Below are 22,850 nucleotides of genomic sequence, written 5' to 3'. Positions count from 1 at the left end.
AATCCTGTAAAAGACTCAACTGGTTAAATAATGCATAAAAATATCCAATATCATGTATTAGTCCAAATAATAATGAAGTCTGACAAGGCTATTTTATTTTTTTCTGGGACGCCTTCCTAAGACGTTCGTAGGAAGGCTTCCTAAGAAGGCGTCCCAGAAAAAAATTAACATAGCCTTGTGGTCATAGGAAGGTGTCCCAGAATAAAATTTAAAAAGCCTTGCCAGACGTAATAATTATTTGGACTACTCATATATATCATTAAAAATACACCAAAAAATTCATGTAGTTGAGAAAAATAAATACATACAAAATGTACATGAACATCCAAAAAAGTGAAAGTTAGTATTAACTCTTAAAAATTTACAACTGCATTTAAGTATTGAATGCTTTTTTTTTGTAAATTCATTGAGGTGTAAAAGCGTTGACCGAAGTACTTTTTGTATGAAGCGCGTAAGCGTAAGCGCTTCATTCTAAAAATGTGCACACGGTCAACGCTTTTGCAACCCTATGAGGTTACAAAAAGAAACATTCAATACTTATAATTACTTTTTTTAGCTAGGATCATGAAAACACGAATTTTATAACTTTTTTATACAATTCATCTGTGCACTTTATTGTGGGACCACGTGTTATCATGAATGAAAAGTTTTATTGAGTGATGCAATTGCTTGAGGAATAACATGTGATGTGCAGTTAGCCAATCAGAATAAAGTATTATAATGAAACATATATCAAATGTAATTATAACAAAATACATTACGTTGTAAGAGTTATCTCCCCAAACACTGTTTTTCTTGTGGCCACCTCTCCTTCGTAACCGTAAAAGATTTTATTTTACCAAATTGCTCGTTACATATTTAGGATAAGAATATTCGTTTGAACCATAGCTCTATGGGGACTCCATATGAGAGTTATTCCCCCTTTTTCATTTGATTCAAGCGATATGCATTTTCAACTGGTAAACCATAACTGATAGAGACCTAGGGTCTTCATGAGGTCATTGGTACTAAAAATGAAAATGAGGTCAATGTCAAAGGTCAAGGTCATATTATAAATTTTGATTTTGGCTTATTTTCACTTCTTTTCAAATACTGTATGATATTTTGACAAATAATTTTTCATAAATTATTAGTTGCGACATGTCCTTACTTGTATATTTTGGTTGAAAGGCTGCGCATACAATAAAAGAGAGTTTTTGTCCATCTTACATTTAAAATTACGCGTCAAGTGGTAGTACTCATTAACCAAACATATTAAAGACCTAGGATATTTTGATTCAAGGTCCATGGTTTGTGACCTTGAAATTGAGGTCAAGTTCATAGGTTAATAGGACGTCATAAAGCCATAGGAACTAACATTTTAAACTGATTTTTCATATTTCAATATAAAAATAGATCTTTTCTAGTGGAAAGACTTCAATTGTTCTCTGAACAATTTGTTTTTAATTTACTTCATATTTTGTGGGAGAAGGGGGTTCAGACTTTGTGGTATCAGGTCTGTTTGCGCCCAATACACTTTCGCACCTCGCACGTTCACACCCAAGGTCCGTTCGCACTCTACTCATTCGCGCCCAATTTTAATTCAAATTCAAGTTGAATAATTGGAAAATCATGATTGTTGTTTTAAATTGCTTTGGTGTAAATACTGAATGTATTTATAGCTTGGTATGAGTAAAACATTGAAGATTTTAAAGGAAAAACACAAAAGATAATTGTTTTTAAGCCCTTTGATCTGAAACAACGAAACAATAAAATATAGGAACCAAAATATAGCAATCCACTATTATAACCAAAACATGATAAAATTTATTTAACACACAGAAAAAAAAAAAGTCAGAATCTCACTTCATTATGAAAGAGGTCAATGAAACAAAGTATAGCAATACACTAACCAAAACATGATTAAGAGTTATTCAACGCTAAATAAAACGTTGACAAAATACCACTTTATTTAGAAAGGATTATTATTATCTTTAACAATACACTATCCAAAACATGATTAAGGTTTATTCAACACAAAAAAAAAATGCTGTCTCACTTTATTTTGAGACAATGACAACAATTATACTTATAAGAAAACACTTGCTTACAGAGTTATTAAACACAAAACCAATAGACCACTTTCGAGTTCATCCGTCACCGGAAAAAACTCGTCAATTATACGCGCCTTTATCACTGTCATCTGTGCGTTTAGGGGCGTCGTCACTTCCTTACAATGTTGAGCGAGTGGTTGGAAAATTATAATTCTATATTGTACGAATTATTCGGCAAATTGAATTCTGAAAATAGACAATCAACACTGCTGTCATTAGGGAATTGTCAGTAAGTACATACAGAGCAACCATTATTTCTAGTTTATCCTGCACAAAAACGATCACTTAGACGCTTGATGAACGTAAATAGTGCAGGGATACAGGCGAGCCCCTCTATCTGGTAAATGACGTCATAAAGGCGTGCATAATTGACGAGTTTTTGCCGGTGACGGATGAACTCGAAAGGGGTCTATTAAGATTAGTTGCGAACATGTAGGGTGTGAAAGTGAAAGGGGGCGAACATGAGTTGGCCCAAACGTGAATGGGCGCGAATGGACCCGGATTCAGCCTATGTACCAGTGAGAAATATAGAAGCCTTTCCACGGGATTTATTTGTACAATTCAGGTAGTCTTGACCTATTCATTTGTTTTAAAAAAAAAAACCAGCCAGTTGGCACCTTCACTTCACACACACACATATACGAATATCAATTATATGCTTACGAGACATGTTGCATTGTTAAACTAATTACGGTATGTGAAAATCAAGACTTGCATAAAAACTATCCCAATATTAGAGACAGTGGCGTCATTTTTCTTCAGAGCTTTCAGCTCTTTGATTCTTATACTATATGCAATAGGTCTACTATAATTGGTGTATGGAATGATTGTAAGGTGTACATGATAAGTTGACAGGTGTCATCTGACCTTGACCTCATTTTCATGGTTCAGTTGTCAAAGTTAAGTTTTTTACTTTTGGTCTATTTTTCTAATACTTTATGCATTAGGTCAACTATATTTGGTGTATGGAAATATTTTATGATCTATATGTCAGTTACGCAGATTTCACTTGACCTTGACCTCATTATCACGGTCCATTGCTAAGTTTTAAGTGTTTGTGCTTTGGTCTGTTTTTCTTTATTTATAAGCAATAAGTCAACTATATTTGTTGTATTGAAGAATTGTTAGCTGTACATGTCTGCCTGGCATGGTTCATCTGACCTTGACCTCATTTTCATGGTTCATTGATCAATGTTTCATTTTCTTGGTTAATGTTGAGTTTATGTGACAGTTGTAATAAAGCTTTATATTTAGGTCTATCAAGATGGTATCAAGGATTAGTAAAGAAGGCGAGACATTTCAGTGTGTGCACTCTTGTTTTTTTAGGGGAGGGGGGGGGGGGGGGATTAATTTCGCAACAGCATTGTGTATTAGTGTATTGAACGAATGCAAAAAAAAAATATATATTCAAATCATATAACCAATTTGAAGTTCTTTGACTACAGTTATTCTGTGCTAGAAACCTATTCAGTGTCAAAAAATTAGTTACACTCCAAATTTAGACCTCTATCAAGCGTGCATATTACGCCCGTTTTGGCCCCAACTTTCATGTGTTGGACATCTGCTGTCGTATCCAGCTGCGCTCAGTGAAGCAATTTATTTAGCTTATTATTAAGGGCCAAAAAGGTGGTCTTACTTATTCTTTTATTTTATGAACATACTTATACATGTTTTTTTTGCATTTCAGATTTAAACTTCATTTTATTGGATACATAGGGTTCAGTAAACAAAGTGATATAGCTCTAGATGACATCTCACTCAGCCCTTCATGTTTTGGTAAGTCCGATTGCTAGCCCTTCATGTTTTAGTAAGTCAGATTGCTAGCCCTTCGTGTTTTAGTAAGTCAGATAGGTCTTGATAATATCTCTCATAGCCCTTCATGTTTTAGTAAGTCAGATTGCTAGCCCTTCATGTTTTGTTAAGTCAGATTGCTAGCCCTTCATATTTTGGTAAGTCAGATAGGTCTTGATAATATCTCTCATAGCCCTTCATGTTTTAGTAAGTCCGATTGCTAGCCCTTCATGTTTTGGTAAGTCAGATTGCTAGCCCTTCATGTTTTGGTAAGTCAGATTGCTAGCCCTTCATGTTTTGGTAAGTCAGATTGCTAGCCCTTCATGTTTTGGTAAGTCAGATTGCTAGCCCTTCATGTTTTGGTAAGTCAGATTGCTAGCCCTTCATGTTTTGGTAAGTCAGATTGCTAGCCCTTCATGTTTTGGTAAGTCAGATTGCTAGCCCTTCATGTTTTGGTAAGTCAGATTGCTAGCCCTTCATGTTTTGGTAAGTCAGATTGCTAGCCCTTCATGTTTTGGTAAGTCAGATTGCTAGCCCTTCATGTTTTGGTAAGTCAGATTGCTAGCCCTTCATGTTTTGGTAAGTCAGATTGCTAGCCCTTCATGTTTTAGTAAGTCAGATTGCTAGCCCTTCATGTTTTAGTAAGTCAGATTGCTAGCCCTTCATGTTTTGGTAAGTCAGATTGCTAGCCCTTCATGTTTTGGTAAGTCAGATTGCTAGCCCTTCATGTTTTGGTAAGTCAGATTGCTAGCCCTTCATGTTTTGGTAAGTGAGATAACTCTTGTTGACACCTCTCTTTGCCCTTCATATTTTGGTAAGTCAGATAACTCTTGTTGACACCTCTTAGCTTTCATGTTTTGGTAAGTCAGATAACTCTTGTTGACACCTCTTAGCTTTCATGTTTTGGTAAGTCAGATAACTCTTGTTGACACCTCTCTTTGCCCTTCATATTTTGGTAAGTCTGATAACTCTTGTTGACACCTCTCTTAGCTTTCATGTTTTGGTAAGTCAGATAACTCTTTTTGACACCTCTCTTAGCCCTTCATGTTTTTGTAAGTCAGATAACTCTTGTTGACACCTCTCTTAGCTTTCATGTTTTGGTAAGTCAGATAACTCTTGTTGACACCTCTCTTAGCCCTTCATGTTTTGGTAAGTCCGATAACTCTTGTTGACACCTCTCTTAGCCCTTCATGTTTTGGTAAGTGAGATAACTCTTGTTGACACCTCTCTTAGCTTTCATGTTTTGGTAAGTCAGATAACTGTATGAGATCTCATTTAGCCCTTCATATTATTGGAGGTCATATAACTCTGGATTTTGAATAGGTACACTTTTTATGCCCCACCTACGATAGAGGGGCATTATGTTTTCTGGTCTGTGCGTCCGTTCGTCCGTCCGTCTGTTCGTCCGTCTGTCCCGCTTCAGATTCAAGTTTTTGGTCAAGGTAGTTTTTTATGAAGTTGAAGTCCAATCGACTTCAAACTTGGTACACATGTTCCCTATGATATGATCTTTCTAATTTCAATGCCAAATTAGAGATTTTACTCCAATTTCACGGTACAATAAATATAGAAAATGATAGTGAGAGTGGGGCATTCGTGTACTGAGGACACATTCTTGTTTCTGAGAATTTTGGAAGTTGAAAGGGGTGAATTCAAAAAGGAAAATAGCACTGATAATTTATTAGTGAAATAATAATGAATACGGTAAAGTTTACGTTTCAATTCTTGTGTTGCCTGTTGTTTTTTTTAACTTTTTATTTTATAATGTCCCTTGGTTTCTTCTGTGTTAAATGTAAGTTTATGTTTTGGGATAAAAACTCACTATAATTGTGATCTAAATTTCTTGGAACATAGCACTGACGGTGCTTTGATTTACTTTTTTTTTTTAAATTTTGACAATAAATAGGTATAAACTGTAAATAATGAAAAATATCGTTAAGTAAGTAAGTAAGTAAATTTTATTTGAGTCGGCATATATATACAAAATAACAGAGAAAACATGAGCTCTGGTGAGCTCTTTAACAGACTATCACATAAAAAATCATGCAGCATCATGCAAATACTACCAAATAAAACTGATAAAACATGCAATATAATGAAAGCAAACCTATTTGATTTGTGAGCCTCCAGAGTCAAAGCTCATGTGGCAAGCCCCTCTATGTGCATTGAAACGGGGGAATCAGCAAATCACTTGAAGATAGTGTAGGATCTACAAAAGTATAACTTAATAATATTTACAGATAAGCAAACATAGCTAATTGCAATAAAAGTAAAATAGATATCAAGAGGGCATATTTTTAACCGGATTTTTGTGACAAAAATGTCGGTTATTGATTTTGGGATGCTCGGCGGGCGGGAGGTCGGTCGGTCGGGCGGCAATCAAATGTTGTCTGTGCATTAACTCATGAACCGTTCAACCAAAGCTTTTAATATTTTAATATGTTGTTACTGACAACTAAATGAAGGTCAAGTTTAATAATGGCGATTTTGAATTTTACCGTTCAGGAGACATGGTTCTTGAAAGATTGAAAAATGGTGTTTCCAGTCGTGTCCGTGCATTTACGCATGAACTGTTCTACCAAAGCTTCCCAAATTTTAATATGTTGTTACGGGTGACAAAATGGAGGTCAAGTTCAATAATGACGATTTTGACTTTTACCGTTCAGGAGTTATGGTTTTTGAAAGATTGTAAAATGGTGTTTCCATTCACGTTGTTGCATTTCCTCACAAACCATTCAATCTAAGCTTTTCAAGTTGTAATATGTTGATACTGATGACAAAATAGAGGTCAAATTTGATATTGACGATTTTCACTTTCACCAGTAATCAGTAATGGTTCTTGTGATATTGCCAGGACACAAATAAATGCTAATAAATCTGGTTTGCTGTCGTTGTGACAGCCTCTTGTTACTAGTATGTAAGCAAATGGTCCATTTTATTCAGGCCCTAAGATTTTGAGGTGGAAGGCTGATAGTAATTTGTTTGTCTCTGTCTGTCTGTTCCTGGGTACAGCACATGTACAAATCAATAACACTGATTACCATAAGTTCAGTTCACCACTGAGGTCCATCAGTACTGTATATATATAACACGACAACTATTGTTCAGGTCACTGTACACATAGGCCACATTTATTATAAATAAACACCTTGATGTTAAACATAGCCTGCTGATATTGTGATTATTTGTTGGCTGAAATAGAAATGAGTTATATGAAACTTCCTCAGACCTCTGCTCCTTTAACTGACAATAATCAATTAACTACTGTCTTATAATTGAACATTGACTTAGATAACTGTCATATTCTTGTTTGATATTTTATAACTTGTGCTTTTATAAATAGAGAGTTTGTTTGACATCATTTGTGATGTTTTTGTCTCAACCTGATATTTCTGAAATTAGATTCCTTATTGGACATGTTGTAAATTTATGTCATATTTACTAGGGATAGGTTTTTTTATAGATACATGACAAAAATATTAAACCACAAATACATTAGGAAGGAAAGCTCTTGTTTCTAGTTACTGTAAATTCAGGAATTATTGTGATGTTATTTATTTTTGCAAAAAGTGCAACATGGTTATAATCTTAATAATTTTAACTCTCATTCAAATTTTTTAGTCTGAAATGACAAAATTGCAAAGATAAATACATGCAAAAAATTCGGAATTTACAGTAAATAAAAATCTTCTTATGATGTTTTACCCAACATAGATCACTATAAGAGTTATGTTATTTTTTATCTTTAAATTTATGAAAGTTTATTTCACTACAGTCATGAAATTTTGATAATATTTAGATAGTAGATAAATCACATGGTTTACAATACTTCATTTTATACAAAAATTGAAACCACTTGTTTTGTGACAATTTACCATTTTTCACCATTGTAACAAAACTAAAACTTAAAAGTTTTGATAGCAGTATGTATCTTATTTCTGTTTGCCCTATTTTAGACTGACATATTGATTTTAAGGGGGAAAATATATCATTATGATTGTATAATTATGCTAGTCTTTTATTTTGGGTAAATATTGCATGATCCAATGTAATCAAAACCCTATGTTTCTGACTTGATTTCTAAATCTTCAAGGGGCCTTGGTGGCAAAGTGGTCTAAGTAGTTACTTCTGTAATCACTAGCTAGTCAACACTGAGGTTGTGAGTTGGAGCACTGCTCGTGCAGGTGCACCCGACTCCAATCTCAATTGACAAGGATTGTCAGTTTTCCTATCAAAGGTCATGGTTTTCTCCAGGCACTCCGGCTGCCTCCACCAATAAAAACTAGCCGCCACAAAATAGTCTAAATGCAGTACTTAAAAGTAGTGTTAAAACACCAAAAATCAAATCAAATCTAAATCTTTTAAAGCTTATCACTACCTTTTTGTGATTATAACATTCTATAAATCCTATCCAGGAACATTTCCAGAAATTTATTAATGTAATATATACTCAGACATTCAAGTTACAAATTGATGTTACACCTGTTAGGTAAATTACATAACTTTTGTAAGGTGCAGGAATCTAATATCTGTTTTAACAATATAAATGATGTCAATTGTTTAAGTTATCTTGAATAATATTAAAATATCCTACTCTATTTTTATCATTAGATATATTTAAATTCAGTTTCTATTGAGTAGATACCTGCTATTTTTGTGGATTAGGGAAAACTAACAAGTTTGTTAATATTTAATTTTGTGGTTTTACCAAAATCTTCTTGCAAGCCTATGAAAATTTTGCTTTTTGTTGAAATTTTGTTTGCACAGTACAACTTTACCCACCAAATCAACGAAAATTGGTATCCAACTCATAATAAAGAATCAACAGTATTTGAAGTGTTTAATGTTATTTTACTCTAATGTTGCTGTATTATTATTTTATAGGTGGGAAGAAAGATTTTAACATTACAGGTATTTACTTACATTAATAAAAAAAAAGGCTAGCAATCATCTTTACGGAATGGAAAATGAAATTTTAATATGATGGTGAATTATGAAATTTTGATTTATGGTACCACATTTCTTTTGATTATATCAAGTGGCAGTAAATAGATTTATTTTTATTTTATACTAGTAACTTTGTGACTTGTGATAAAGGGTCTAATTATATGATGAAAAACTGGGTACACCTGCACCTTGCATATTGCTTGTATACAGTATGTTGACTTTTCTAGTTCTCATGCACTTGAATTTAGTAAATAAGTTTTTCCTTTCTCCTTATTACGTGACCAATAGTGCATCCTACATCTTGTTTATATTCCAAGCTACTTCAGTTTCCACATTATTAAAAACATAATTGGTGGTTTTTTTTTATAATTCTGTGAGCTAAACATGCAAAAATAGAAAAAGAATGTTAAAACCGTTGATAAATGTTCATAGTTTAAGACAGTCACAGTGGGTTGCTCAATTAAAACAAACACTTATAAATTTGGTCAGCAACAACAACTTATTTCTTGTTTTTGTTTTTTGTATACTAAAAGAATATTAAGACACTATATTTTGGTGAGGGACTTCAATAATAAAATGAATTAATTTATTTCAGTAACTCCAAAATGTATGGTATCAGAATGGTCAGACTGGACAGAGTCTGATCTGAAAGGGGTCAGTTACAGAGTGGGAAACATTACAAGACCATCAAGGAATGAGGAATGTCCTAAACATGGTCAGGTCCAATATGCTAAAGGTTTGTTGACATATGTCTTCATTTTATGCCCCTCCTAAAATAAAAGAGGGACATTCTCTATTCCATTCCCTATTTCATTATGTCACGTTTCAAGTTAATAACTTGTCTGTCCACATGTACATTTCAAAATGGTTTCTGTTCTCTAAATTTAGATGCCTCAACCAGATATTATGAAACTTTCAGAGATCTCTAGTTATCTCCCTTCATTATGTTATATTTAAGTGATCCATCTGTGTCCATTTATTTTTAAAATTTAACAAAAAACATTTTAATCAATGGAAGAAACCACTCTTTGTTTGGTTAATAGAAACATTTAGTTGTGTAAAGTTGTCAGCAACAACAACCCATATAGAAAATCTTATTTTCAGCTAACAAATATAAGTCACCTGTCTTTGTGGAATAGCTTTCTATTTAACAATCATATAACCTCATCTTACTTTTAAACAATAGTTCATTGGCTGTTAGTTGTACCTAAAAGTATAAAAGAAAAATCAATGTAACAATAAGGATAACTTGTGTATACTCATTTTACATCAAGACATCTGAGGTTAGAAGGAAATTAGTTTGGATCTCATTGTGTGACATACTGTTAAATCTTTATTATAGTTTGGAAATATATTCATAAAGTTAGTGCAAATTAGGCAGTTGATGGGAAGTCATTGTTGCAATTTCTGAATAGGAATATGCTGTCTGGATGTCTGCATAAAAACAATAAATAAGAACAAAAAGATGGTTTAAATAGAAGATAAATAGTTTGTTTTTGTAAAGTACTAATAAACATTTATTTGTAAAAAGGTAGGAATGACTGTTCAGTACGTATTTATAAAGCACTGAACAGTACAATGACAAAATTAAGTACTTACAAATATAAATTAATTTCTTTCTCTAACTGTATTAAATGTGTTGTTATATTTGTCTGATTTATTCCTCTCTGATAATAGACAATTGTAATATTTGTTCTCTCTCTCTGATTGTACTGTGTTGTTATATTTGTCTGATTTATTCCTCTCTGACAATAAACGGTTGTAATTATAGATTATCGTTGATTATCTCAGCGAGATTGATTTTCTTGCTTGAGCTGGTACAGCGAAAGTGAGAAAAGCAATCAAGTTGAGATGAACAATGATAATCTGTTTATCGCTATTTTACCTATGACGACGTTGTCAATTTCAATGCCAATTTCGTTAGCAACGCCACGTGGCCTCCTTAGTTTCTAGCGAAAAATTTTCCATATCAAGCGAGAAGCATGATATGAAAATTATCACAAAAAAAGATCAAAGGAAAAATGAACAAAATAGCGATAATATTTGTTCTCTCTCTCTGATTGTACTGTGTTGTTATATTTGTCTGATTTATTCCTCTCTGACAATAGTCGTTTGTAATATTTGTTCTCTCTCTCTGATTGTACTGTGTTGTTATATTTGTCTGATTTATTCCTCTCTGACAATAGATGGTTGTAATATTTGTTCTCCCTCTCTGATTGTAATCTCTAATATGTGGTATTATTAAACTCTTCTGTTGTCTCTCTGGATGTTATCTTTTACAATATTTGATTTCTTTTGTCTCTCTCTCTTTCTTTTAAATCTGTTGTAATATCAAACTTTTGTTCTCTCTCTCCTTCTAATCTGTTATGTTTGACTCTTTGGTTTCTAATGATTGGTAATATTAATCTTTTCTGATTATTCTCTGATCTATAATTCTCTTTCTTAATTTTCTATTCTGTATAACTTTCTAGTTTACTTGTATATAATATTGTCTAGCTGCTTTATAACTTATATACTTTATAGTCTCTTTTTCACCAAAAATTGTTATCAGACAAAACTTTTCTTTTGAAAACCTGTCTGGTGCACAGACATATTGCAAAGCTGTATTGAATGAACAACATGTATATCAAATTAATATAGAATTGGGGTAAACAGCCAACTATTGATGAATTCCACTAAAATTTGTAAAAGATTGTATAGAAGATTTAGGTTTACCAGATCATGATAATAAATGGGAAACGGTGTTACTGGTAATTAGACAAGTTTTAAAAAACAGCAGTGAACTTTGTTTAGTATGAAAGTTGCCAAAACCTGATCTGAATATACAAAATAAATTAAGGACTAACACTTGAAATTAACAAAAAGAATTTCCAACATTTATTGAAAAAAACTTTGATTATAAATGAAATTGTGAGTGTGTAGTACAAGACATCAGATTCTGCTGTTGTCTGTTCTATGGTCGGGTTGTTGTCTCTTTGACACATTCCCCATTTCCATTCTAAATTTTGTAAGATAAGTGTGGAAAAGGAGATTTCACAGGACACTAATTCACTTCAAACCAATGTGACTAGCAGACCTATACATGGGAAATGACAAAAAGCATACAAAATGTATTGCATACTAGTCTTTGATTATTTAGACCTGCCAACACTCCTGATTTCTGGGGGAGGAGCATTGCATCCAATTAATACAATGAATTCAATTCCAATATCGAAGTGATTACTTTTCATATTTGTAAAAATAATATTTTAAGAAGGTCTTATCATCTACCTTGACGTGAGTAAACATCCTTGCACATTTAATGAGCCCTGGCCCAGATGACAGTAAAATATAGTTTTTGTTTTAAGTTACATGCATAAGCCCAGTCCTGAAATGATACAAAAAATATTTGGTCAGTAATATCTATACAGCACTTTCACAACTTTTTCAGTTTCATGACTTTCATGACATACAGTTTCAACTGGTGAAAACAAACAAACCGTGTAATATTTATATTACTATATTGTGTAATTCATCAGGATTTAGGATTGGAGAAAACAATTAATAAGATGGACTCGGTATATCTTTATTGGATAAATATCAACTCTGTCTCAGTTTGATAGTTTGTTGACATATATATTGAAAAAGAAAACATTGATGAATATATAAATTAGGGAGATGGGGTATGAAATCAACATGACAACTATGCACTATAGAGTCTAAATAAATATGAAAACCATGAAAATCAAATTTTACCTTGTTTGCCTGGTGGGGGAATTTGAATATAAATAGTGCTAAACATGTTTAAAACATTTGATAGTGGCTCTTTCCTTTGCTCAAAGTCTGTGGCCTCATAATGTGGCACACAAGATGTTGTTATCAGAAACAATGATTTATACATGTTTTGGACCATACACGTATGGGATTGATCTTTGAATTATTCAGAAAATTTGACAACCAATTTTAGATTTAATGTTACATTTATATCTCAAAAACTTAAATAGTAAGTAGGATTGGTTATCTTAGAATTACCAACAGAAGGTCAAATTTGAATAATTCAGTCCCTCACCTTGATGTACTCTCCTGCTTGAAAGGGCCTGATCACTTAGCTTTGATGAAAAATGTCTCCTGAATCCTGTGTTGATTTTGATTGGAGCTATGGATGAGAATGCCAATCATTTTGTAGCTTAAAGTTATTGGGATAGGTAAATACTAAGGTTATACCAAAAGAAAAGGCCTTGATGTATTTATACAGCCATTAAAGAGCAGTAAAATAAATATATGGGATAATTTATAATGGATAATTTGGTTTATAGTCTAGGCCTATATTCTATGGCATTTCAAAAATGAAAAAAATCTGTTGTCCCACAAGGGCATACCATACAGTTTTGTTACAAAAAATTGCATACAAGCTATTTTTCACCTTTTCGATTCAAATTTGTAATAAAAAAAAACATCTTCTTGTGCTACTTTAAGAATTTTTATCTGATTAAAAAAATGATGATTTTTACTCTTTTACATTTTTTTGAAGAAAACTATTATAGATGAAGAGAATCTTTCTATATTAATTTACTATAAAATTTCAGCAAAATAATATGTATTTGTTGAAAACTGATTGATGAAGTATTTTTAATGAAGTATTTAATGATAACTTATTAGGTCCAAGGACACAGTTATCGTCCTTTGGTTTTCGTTGTCTACGAATATAGTCCCTAGTGTAAACAGTGTATACCTTGCATGTTTTATTTAATATACTTTCCCAATTTATTTCTTTATATTAAATGCATGAAATATTAAGTAGGGGGATGTAATTACATGTCAAAAAAATTTGGGTGCTGAAACTTTATGTTAAGTAGTGAATTGGTCCAGTTCTAAAAGGTCAAATTTTATCACGTCTGAAGCTGTCAAACTGAATTTTACACCCCCTTAACACAGAATTGTCAACATTTTGAGTTAGAGCTGGGAGAAGTTTCTATAAATTTGATATTATTTGTCTCACTGGTAGTACACTACACTGTAAAAATATTTTTGAGAAAGAGCAGGTGTGATTTTTTTAATTTGAATTTATTGTCTAAAAGAAATGCACTATGAAATAACTGTGTTCTCGGGCCTAAGAGATGGATTCCTGAAATCTAGATTAATTCTGTACTTTGGGAACTTTCCTGAATGATTTGCTGGTTTCAATTTGTCAAACTCAATAAAAGCAGGCCCGTAGCCAGGAATTTCCAAAGGGGGGTTCGTTTGACTCACAAACTCGACTTTAACAGTCACAATTCGAACAGAACATCGACTTTAACAGTGCTTATTTGTTTTCAAGGGGGGGTTCGTCCGAACCCCCCGAACCCCCCCTGGCTACGGGTATGATAAAAGTAAAGGATTTACATCTTTGGTTTACAGAAATTCTGTTAAAAAGTGCCATTTTGGCATTCTACGGCTATAATAAGCATTTTAAAGCAGTTTACATTTTATGCCTAAGAGGCATGCAGACTTTCTATCTGACAGCTTTTTTTATCCTGATATTTGTGTTTCTATGCTTAAATCAAATTAAATTAACCATTTGTGAACTCTGAATAAAGAGAAAAGTAGATGATCACAGAAAAAAGTGCAGCATATTTTGTATTCAAGGCCCTGGTTAAATGGCCTAATTGATGTATGTAAAATGTGAAGCGCTTTGTACATCAAATCTGTAGTCCATCACAAATATTTCACTAAATCTGTAAAAAAAAGTATTTAACTATATTCAGTACACCTTACTCCTTTAAAGGCTACCATATGTTTTTTCCTGTATGATAGTAAGTGGTCAAAATTTATGCCTATTGAGACTAAAACTAAATGCAAGTTTTCCATCGAAAAGTGAAAAAACAGGGCGTCAGACCATATTGTCTTTCAAAAAATTTAAATGCATTCGAGTCCTTTTGCATTTAGACTTCTTGTATCATAACACCTTAGCATAGAAATGAACAAAAAGTAACACATTTTCACTTTTGATAGCTTCTGTGTGCATTTTTATATGTCAATATGGACTACCGCCTGAATTGACTCTAAATAATTCTCAGTACTACATGCTCCAAGACCATTTTATACTCATGTGGTATACTTTTTGTAACTTTTCTATACATTTAAAGTACATTTAATATATATGAAAGAATAATTTAAGCTTAAAAAACTTAAAAAACTTCAAATTGACTGAGAAAAATGCATATTTATATAAGGCTTCCCTGAATTGGAAAATCTCTATTTTCAGGCATAGGCGCATATTAAACTGACTTTGGAATAAATACAATACATCTGATAAATAAAATGAGAATGCAGATGCTTTTAATACTTAATATCTAATATTCAAGAGCATTTAAAAAGCAAATTTTTGCAAAATTTCAAGTTTTTAGGCCAAAATCTTGACAGTTGAAGATATTTAATTTATACGTCAAAATAAACATCCAAATGTCAATACTAAAATGACCATAGTTTCTGTTATATATGACATATGGCCATGAAACTTGGCAAACTATCTCATTATTGCCTAAGCTTAGGTTATGCAAAGTTTTATAAAGATAGGTCAAGTCTTTCTGTCCTATTAGGTCCAAGGACACAGTTATCGTCCTTTGGTTTTCGTTGTCTACGAATATAGTCCCTAGTGTAAACAGTGTATACCTTGCATGTTTTATTTAATATACTTTACCAATTTATTTCTTTATATTAAATGCATGAAATATTAAGTAGGGGGATGTAATTACATGTCAAAAAAATTTGGGTGCTGAAACTTTATGTTAAGTAGTGAATTGGTCCAGTTCTAAAAGGTCAAATTTTATCACGTCTGAAGCTGTCAAACTGAATTTTACACCCCCTTAACACAGAATTGTCAATATTTTGAGTTAGAGCTGGGAGAAGTTTCTATAATTTTGATATTATTTGTCTCACTGGTAGTACACTACACTGTAAAAATATTTTTGAGAAAGAGCAGGTGTGATTTTTTTAATTTGAATTTATTGTCTAAAAGAAATGCACTATGAAATAACTGTGTTCTCGGGCCAACTATGTTTCCTTTTCATATGAATAGTGAGATTGATAAATGAAATGGATTTGTCATAGCATGAAAATGAAATGAGTTGCTTCCCTTTGTCAATATAATGACTTGTGTGAAGATAGTTTAGATCAATCATGAATGTCATTCTCATCTCTACTGTAGTGTTACTACGGAATTACTATATACAGGCGGCTAAATTTGAAACAGTTTCTCAAAATGTTAATAAAACTGTCTGTAAGTACATTTTTTAATAGGTATTTTATCTTTTGCATGGTTTTCAATGAAATAAAAAAAAACTGTTTTAATAACATTTATTGGTTGTGATATTAGAATTGAAGTTATGTTTTATATAATTCCTTTTCAAATAATTAATATGATAGAATTTTGAACATCAGAAGTCAAGTTTGTATGAATAATATAAATTCTGTGAGTTGTGAGTTATTTTGGAAAACCTTTCCTTTACAAATTTTGCAATGATAAAAACGTCCCAATTTAAAATAAATAATTAAGGCCATTAAAACAATTAATGGAATCATTGATTCACAGTACAATTGATGGTGTTTAATTATTACAATAAAAGAAAAAAATAAGATAACGGTCCATATAGGAATAACATAAGATGATGAACCATGAAACACTGACCAGTTAATACTTAAAACACCTTAAACTAAAGACAGACTTTTAATACCATTGTACCATTTATGGTCTAATTTAAGAGTCATAATGAAAATTTCTCTCCAAGCCTTGAGCATGCATGGTTGCTTACTGATTTTAAATAATAATAAAAAATTATAAAATAAAGCTTTCTTATCATAAGGACAAGAAAAAATCTGACCTTATTGAAGTATAAGGGGCAATTTTGTAGGGAAAAAAATATTCATGTATTGTAGTTCTACAAACTATGAAGTGCACAACGCCATACAAGTTTTATTAAATGAATTATCTTTAAATGTAATTTATACAGTTTTGGCTTTTTTTTTGTTTTCAATTTTACAAAATCACATTAGTTTCAATTGTGGGTTGAGTGTTATGATTGCCATAATCAATATCTGGTTAAGAAAAAGAATTAAAAAGTTAACGGTTTAATAAACACACAGAGATAAGGTAACATGAAGTTTGTAAGAGGATTTTCTACAGCCATTATTTTTAGATAAAAAGAAGAATTAAAAATTTTGCATTGATATTGATAATGTGTTTGAACTCCATGTTAATTTCACTATATCCCATCAGGTCATCTGGTCAGAGAACAGCTGATGTCTCTAAATAAATCCATCTTAATGCTAATAAATGGCTATTGTAAGTACAATGTAAGGACACTTCAAAATTGAAAATTTATTATACTTTTAGAAGAAGAAAAGTTAAAAATGACATTTGGAAAAATTGTAATTGAAATTCAAATTCAGTTGTATTGTAAAGTCTGTGTTCTACAATGTTTAAGTAACCAATGACATCAAAAGCAATATTTTTTGTCAAATAAGAGCTCCTTTTACAAACATTCTAAATTAGAGTGGGTGAATTGGTGGGCTGAGACAGCTACACCAAGTTAAAGTATGGAAGATCACAAATTATCGAAGATGTGAAAAGCAATATCAGATATTCTGTTAATAATAAGTATAGTAGCTGTCAACTGTAAAGTATCTTAAGTCATGTGACCTTCTTTATATGGCACATGATTAGTCTCCCCAACCTACTCCTTTACACCTATTGATGTGACTTTATCATCTTAGATGTGACGTTAGAGTACCTAAATAGATCCTTTATAAAACTTGATTGGTGTGAAATAAATGAAATACTGGAAACCCACCTTTTTAGGAGATACTTTTTTTGTTGAGCATTGTCTGAGGGTCCATGTAGAATAGTTGACCATAGTTCTTTGTAAGCAGGCATTGTTACTAATATTTTTCTCACATATCAAATCAACAGGGTGTTAAAATTGATGGTATCAATTTTTTGTATTACATTTGAATTAAAGATCAAGTAATATGTGTTAAATTTCTTCCAAAGATCAACAAATTTACTGATATTTACACCTACTGTTTTACAATGTTTTTACTATACCCAGTGCATTGCCCCTTCTCGACATTCATTAGATAAAACATCTTAAATCTGATCAGATGGTGGCTTTAGTTCATTTATAAGTGCCAAGCATACACCCCTTTCTGCATGGTTATAAGTGCCAAGCATACACCCCTTTCTGCATGGTTATAAGTGCCAAGCATACACCCCTTTCTGCATGGTTATAAGTGCTAAACAGACAGCCCATTCTGCATGGTTATAAGTGCCAAACAGACACCCCTTTCTGCATGGTTATAAGTGCCAAGCATACACCCCTTTCTGCATGGTTATAAGTGCCAAGCATAGACCCCTTTCTGCATGGTTATAAGTGCCAAGCATACACCCATTTCTGCATGGTTATAAGTGCCAAACAGACAGCCCATTCTGCATGGTTATAAGTGCCAAACAGACAGCCCATTCTGCATGGTTATAAGTGCCAAACAGACACCCCATTCTGCATGGTTATAAGTGCCAAGCATACACCCCTTTCTGCATGGTTATAAGTGCCAAACATACACCCCTTTCTGCATGGTTATAAGTGCCAAACATACACCCCTTTCTGAATGGTTATAAGTGCCAAACAGACAGCCCATTCTTCATGGTTATAAGTGCCAAACAGACACCTCTTTCTGGATGGTTATAAGTGCCAAACAGACAGCCCATTCTGCATGGTTATAAGTGCCAAACAGACAGCCCATTCTGCATGGTTATAAGTGCCAAACAGAGCCCATTCTGCATGGTTATAAGTGCCAAACAGACAGCCCATTCTGCATGGTTATAAGTGCCAAACACACCTCTTTCTGCATGTTATAAGTGCAAAACAGACCCCCCTTTCTGCATGGTTATAAGTGAAGTGAAATAGACACATAGTGTATTGCTATTATCAAGAAATACAGTAGATTCCAAACACCATCAAGTATAGGGCCACTTTTTTTTTATTAGTTGGTTTGCGGGATTCTTCTTAAAAAAGGAAGGGTAGGAGGTCGAAAAAAAAATAAAATAAAAACAATGAAAAAATGTAGGTTAAAAAATAAATAAAAATAAAAATTGGAATTAATACTGTTTTTTTTAACCAAAAATGGAGAGAAACAAACAATGACATTACTCTATATAATAGTAATATAATCGCTGGAGTATATACACTCAAAAATGAGTCCACTCCTTGACGGGAAGATAGATACATAGATATGATAGTATTATGCATTTTGTACTAAACATGTATGCAGATCGTTTCATGATTTGGTATTGATTCTTGCTGTTTTAATTTAAATTTAATGTGTTACAAGGAGTCCAATGTCAATGTAGATTGATGAAAGCATGTCCTTGATGAAAGGGAAGTGTCTTTACCAATTGCATTTCTCTTTGTTCTGTGTATTTATTTATCAAATTTAGATCAGGGAGTGACAAAATTCCTCATAACAAAATACAATCTTATTGAGGAAATACCATATGCGCTCTGCATGTCATATGCCTTCATATGTGGTACATGAAAACATGTCCTTCTTAGGCTTTTTATGCTATTTTACACTGCTATTTATAAAGTATTAGCTTATATCTCGAAGTGTTCTGTGATTGTCCCTTTTTATAAATGTTTAAGTGATTTTAATTGTCAGGCATTCTATTACAGTAATACATGTTCTGATTTTGTGTTGGGATCTTGTTCACCATATCCCATCTCTGTTCCATTAAATCTTAATGGGTACGGTGGGATGGTATTTAGTAGGTATTTATATAATTAATCTTAATTTCAATTTTATTAAATTGCAGTCCACTAAAACACTTAAGCATTTGACTGTACTTTTAAATAGCAGTCTACCAGTCATTATAAAAATCACCATAAAGTATATTAATGAGTGTCTCTTATTAAGAACATCTGTATAACTTGTATTTCTTTTAATATGCAATGCCAACCTAATTTTTGTTTGTGTTCTTTTTTCAATTGTTCATGAACATTAAAAAATGTGTTAACTGTTGATATTTATACCATTTTTTCTTCTTTGCTGTGAATACCACTGTCACTCTAATATAATTGTAATCAATTTAACTATTGTCAGTTTATTGTCTTAATTTTGTATGCCATAACCATTTAATGTAAATGTATTTGTGCGAATAAAATATTGTCTATTGTCTATAATAAGGCCATATAATAAGACACCCATCCCTGGCAGCAAGTTAAAAGATTCTTCCCTTAAGTGACGTCTGGCAAGGCTATTTGTAACAAATCTTGGATGCCAGAAAGCCTTGCCAGACGTCATAATTATTTCGACGGGTTTCAGACTTTCTGATCAACACTTGAACCAATGTTGACCCACCGTCAACCTCACTGACTGTCTAAACAGGGTTTCAAGTTAGCGGTTGTTCGACCTTTTAAACCAAACTTCCCAAACCATCTCAAAAATAATTTTCATTTTAATTATTCATGACTGCGATGTTCATCTTGTTCAACCGTTAGATTTACACCGAAAATCTCCAAGGCAACAATATTAAAATCGTATCTGGTCCTCCATTTCAACTTCTGAAGCAAGGTTGTCGGCTCTCCGAACTTTCCTGAAGTCCTGTGTGTAACATAAAATAAGTCATTGATTGCCAAGTTTATGAGCTTCGGTCCTTGCTTGGAAGTTGCCTCCATTTTCAACTGGTTCCTTTTCACCGCATTAAATCATGATGAAACTTAACTGAACAGGGAACTGCCTTTCAACTGGTTCCTTTTCACCATATTAGATCATCATGAAACGTTGACTGAACAGGGAACCGCACGGGATTTCAGAATCCACTCCGAGGGTATTCCGACTGGAAGAAGAAAAACTGATCTTTTTTAATCATGTTTTTATTTGTACTTCTTCAAACAGAAAAAGGTCGGCGGAATTTAAAAAAATCTTCAAAATCGTTTTTATTTTTATTTCAAAATCGTGAAAAACAGGGTTTCGGCGGATCCGTAAACCAACTAATAAAAAAAAAGGTGGCCTAGTGAACAACCAACACCACCAACTATAGTAGATTACCAACACCACCAAGGATAGTGGATTACCAACACCACCAAGTATAGTGGATTACCAACACCACCAAGTATAGTGGATTACCAACACCACCAAGTGTAGTGGATTACCAACACCACCAAATATAGTAGATTACTAACACCACCAAGTATAGTGGATTACCAACACCACAAAGTACAGTGGATTACCAACACCACCAAATATAGTAGATTACCAACACCACCAAGTATAGTGGATTACCAACACCACCAAGTATAGTGGATTACCAACAGCACCAAGTATAGTGGATTACCAACACTGCCAACTAGAGTGGATTACCAACACCACCAAGTACAAGTGATTTCCAACACCACCAACTATAGTGGATTACCAACACCACCAAGTATAGTGGATTACCAACATCTTGAACTAGAGTGGATTACCAACACCACAAATTATAGTGGATTACCAACACCACCAAGTATAGTGGATTACCAACATCTTGAACTAGAGTGGATTACCAACACCACAAATTATAGTGGATTACCAACACCACCAAGTATAGTGGATTACCAACACCACCAAGTATAGTGGATTACCAACAGCACCAATTACAGTGGATTACCAACACCACCAACTAGAGTGGATTACCAACAGCACCAAGTACAATGGATTTCCGACACAACCAACTAGAGTGGATTACCAACAGCACCAAGTACAGTGGATTACCAACACCACAAAGTACAGTGGATTACCAACACCACAAAGTACAGTGGATTACCAACACCAACAAGTATAGTGGATTACCAACACCACAAAGTACAGTGGATTACCAATAGTACCAAGTATAGTGGATTACCAACAGCACCAATTACAGTGGATTACCAACACCACCAAGTATAGTGGATTACCGACATCACTAACTAGAGTGGATTACCAACAGCACCAAGTATAGTGGATTACCAACAGCACCAATTACAGTGGATTACCAACACCACCAAGTATAGTGGATTAACGACATCACTAACTAGAGTGGATTACCAACAGCACCAAGTATAGTGGATTACCAACAGCACCAAGTATAGTGAAATAACTAACACCACTGAATAAAGTACATTACAAACACCACCAACAATAGTTGATTACCAGCACCACCAAGTATAGTGTATTACCAACACCACTAAGTACAGTGGATTACCAACACAACTACTTATAGTGATTACCAAAACCACTTAGTATAGTGGATTACCAACACCACTAAGTATAGTGAAATACCAACACCACCAAATATAGTAGATTACCAACACTACTAAGTATAATAGATTACCAACACCACCAAGTATAGTGGATAACTAACACCACTAAGTATAGTGGGTTACCAACTTCACCAAATATAGCTGATTACCAAAACCACCAAGTACAAGGGATTTCCCACACTACCAAGTGTAGTGGATTACCAAAACCACCAAGTACAAGGGATTTCCAACACTACCAAGTGTAGTGGATTACCAAAACCACCAAGTACAAGGGATTTCCAACACTACCAAGTAGAGCTGATTACCAAAACCACCAAGTACAAGGGATTTCCAACACTACCAAGTGTAGTGGATTACCAAAACCACCAAGTACAAGGGATTTCCAACACTACCAAGTGTAGTGGATTACCACAACCACCAAGTACAAGGGATTTCCAATACTACCAAGTGTAGTGGATTACCAAAACCACCAAGTACAAGGGATTTCCAACACTACCAAGTAGAGCTGATTACCAAAACCACCAAGTACAAGGGATTTCCAACACTACCAAGTGTAGTGGATTACCACAACCACCAAGTACAAGGGATTTCCAATACTACCAAGTGTAGTGGATTACCAAAACCACCAAGTACAAGGGATTTCCAACACTACCAAGTGTAGTGGATTACCAAAACCACCAAGTACAAGGGATTTCCAACACTACCAAGTGTAGTGGATTACCAAAACCAC

General features: G+C 33.3%; 1 protein-coding gene across 1 annotated transcript in view; it reads left to right on the top strand.

Annotated features, from left to right (window-relative positions):
- The window catches only part of LOC134712696 (leukocyte tyrosine kinase receptor-like), a 192,095-nt gene that overhangs the window by 68,540 nt on the left and 100,705 nt on the right, over positions 1-22,850 (top strand). The window contains exons 8-10 of the mRNA XM_063574487.1: positions 3,781-3,869; positions 8,769-8,795; positions 9,427-9,567. Coding sequence (XP_063430557.1) covers positions 3,781-3,869; positions 8,769-8,795; positions 9,427-9,567 — 257 coding nt within the window. The remainder of the gene's footprint in view (positions 1-3,780; positions 3,870-8,768; positions 8,796-9,426; positions 9,568-22,850) is intronic.

This window comes from Mytilus trossulus, chromosome 3 (assembly GCF_036588685.1).
Source record: "Mytilus trossulus isolate FHL-02 chromosome 3, PNRI_Mtr1.1.1.hap1, whole genome shotgun sequence".
Taxonomy (NCBI): domain Eukaryota; kingdom Metazoa; phylum Mollusca; class Bivalvia; order Mytilida; family Mytilidae; genus Mytilus; species Mytilus trossulus.
Note: the sequence above shows the minus strand (reverse complement) of the source record. Positions and strands in the feature narration are given on the sequence as shown.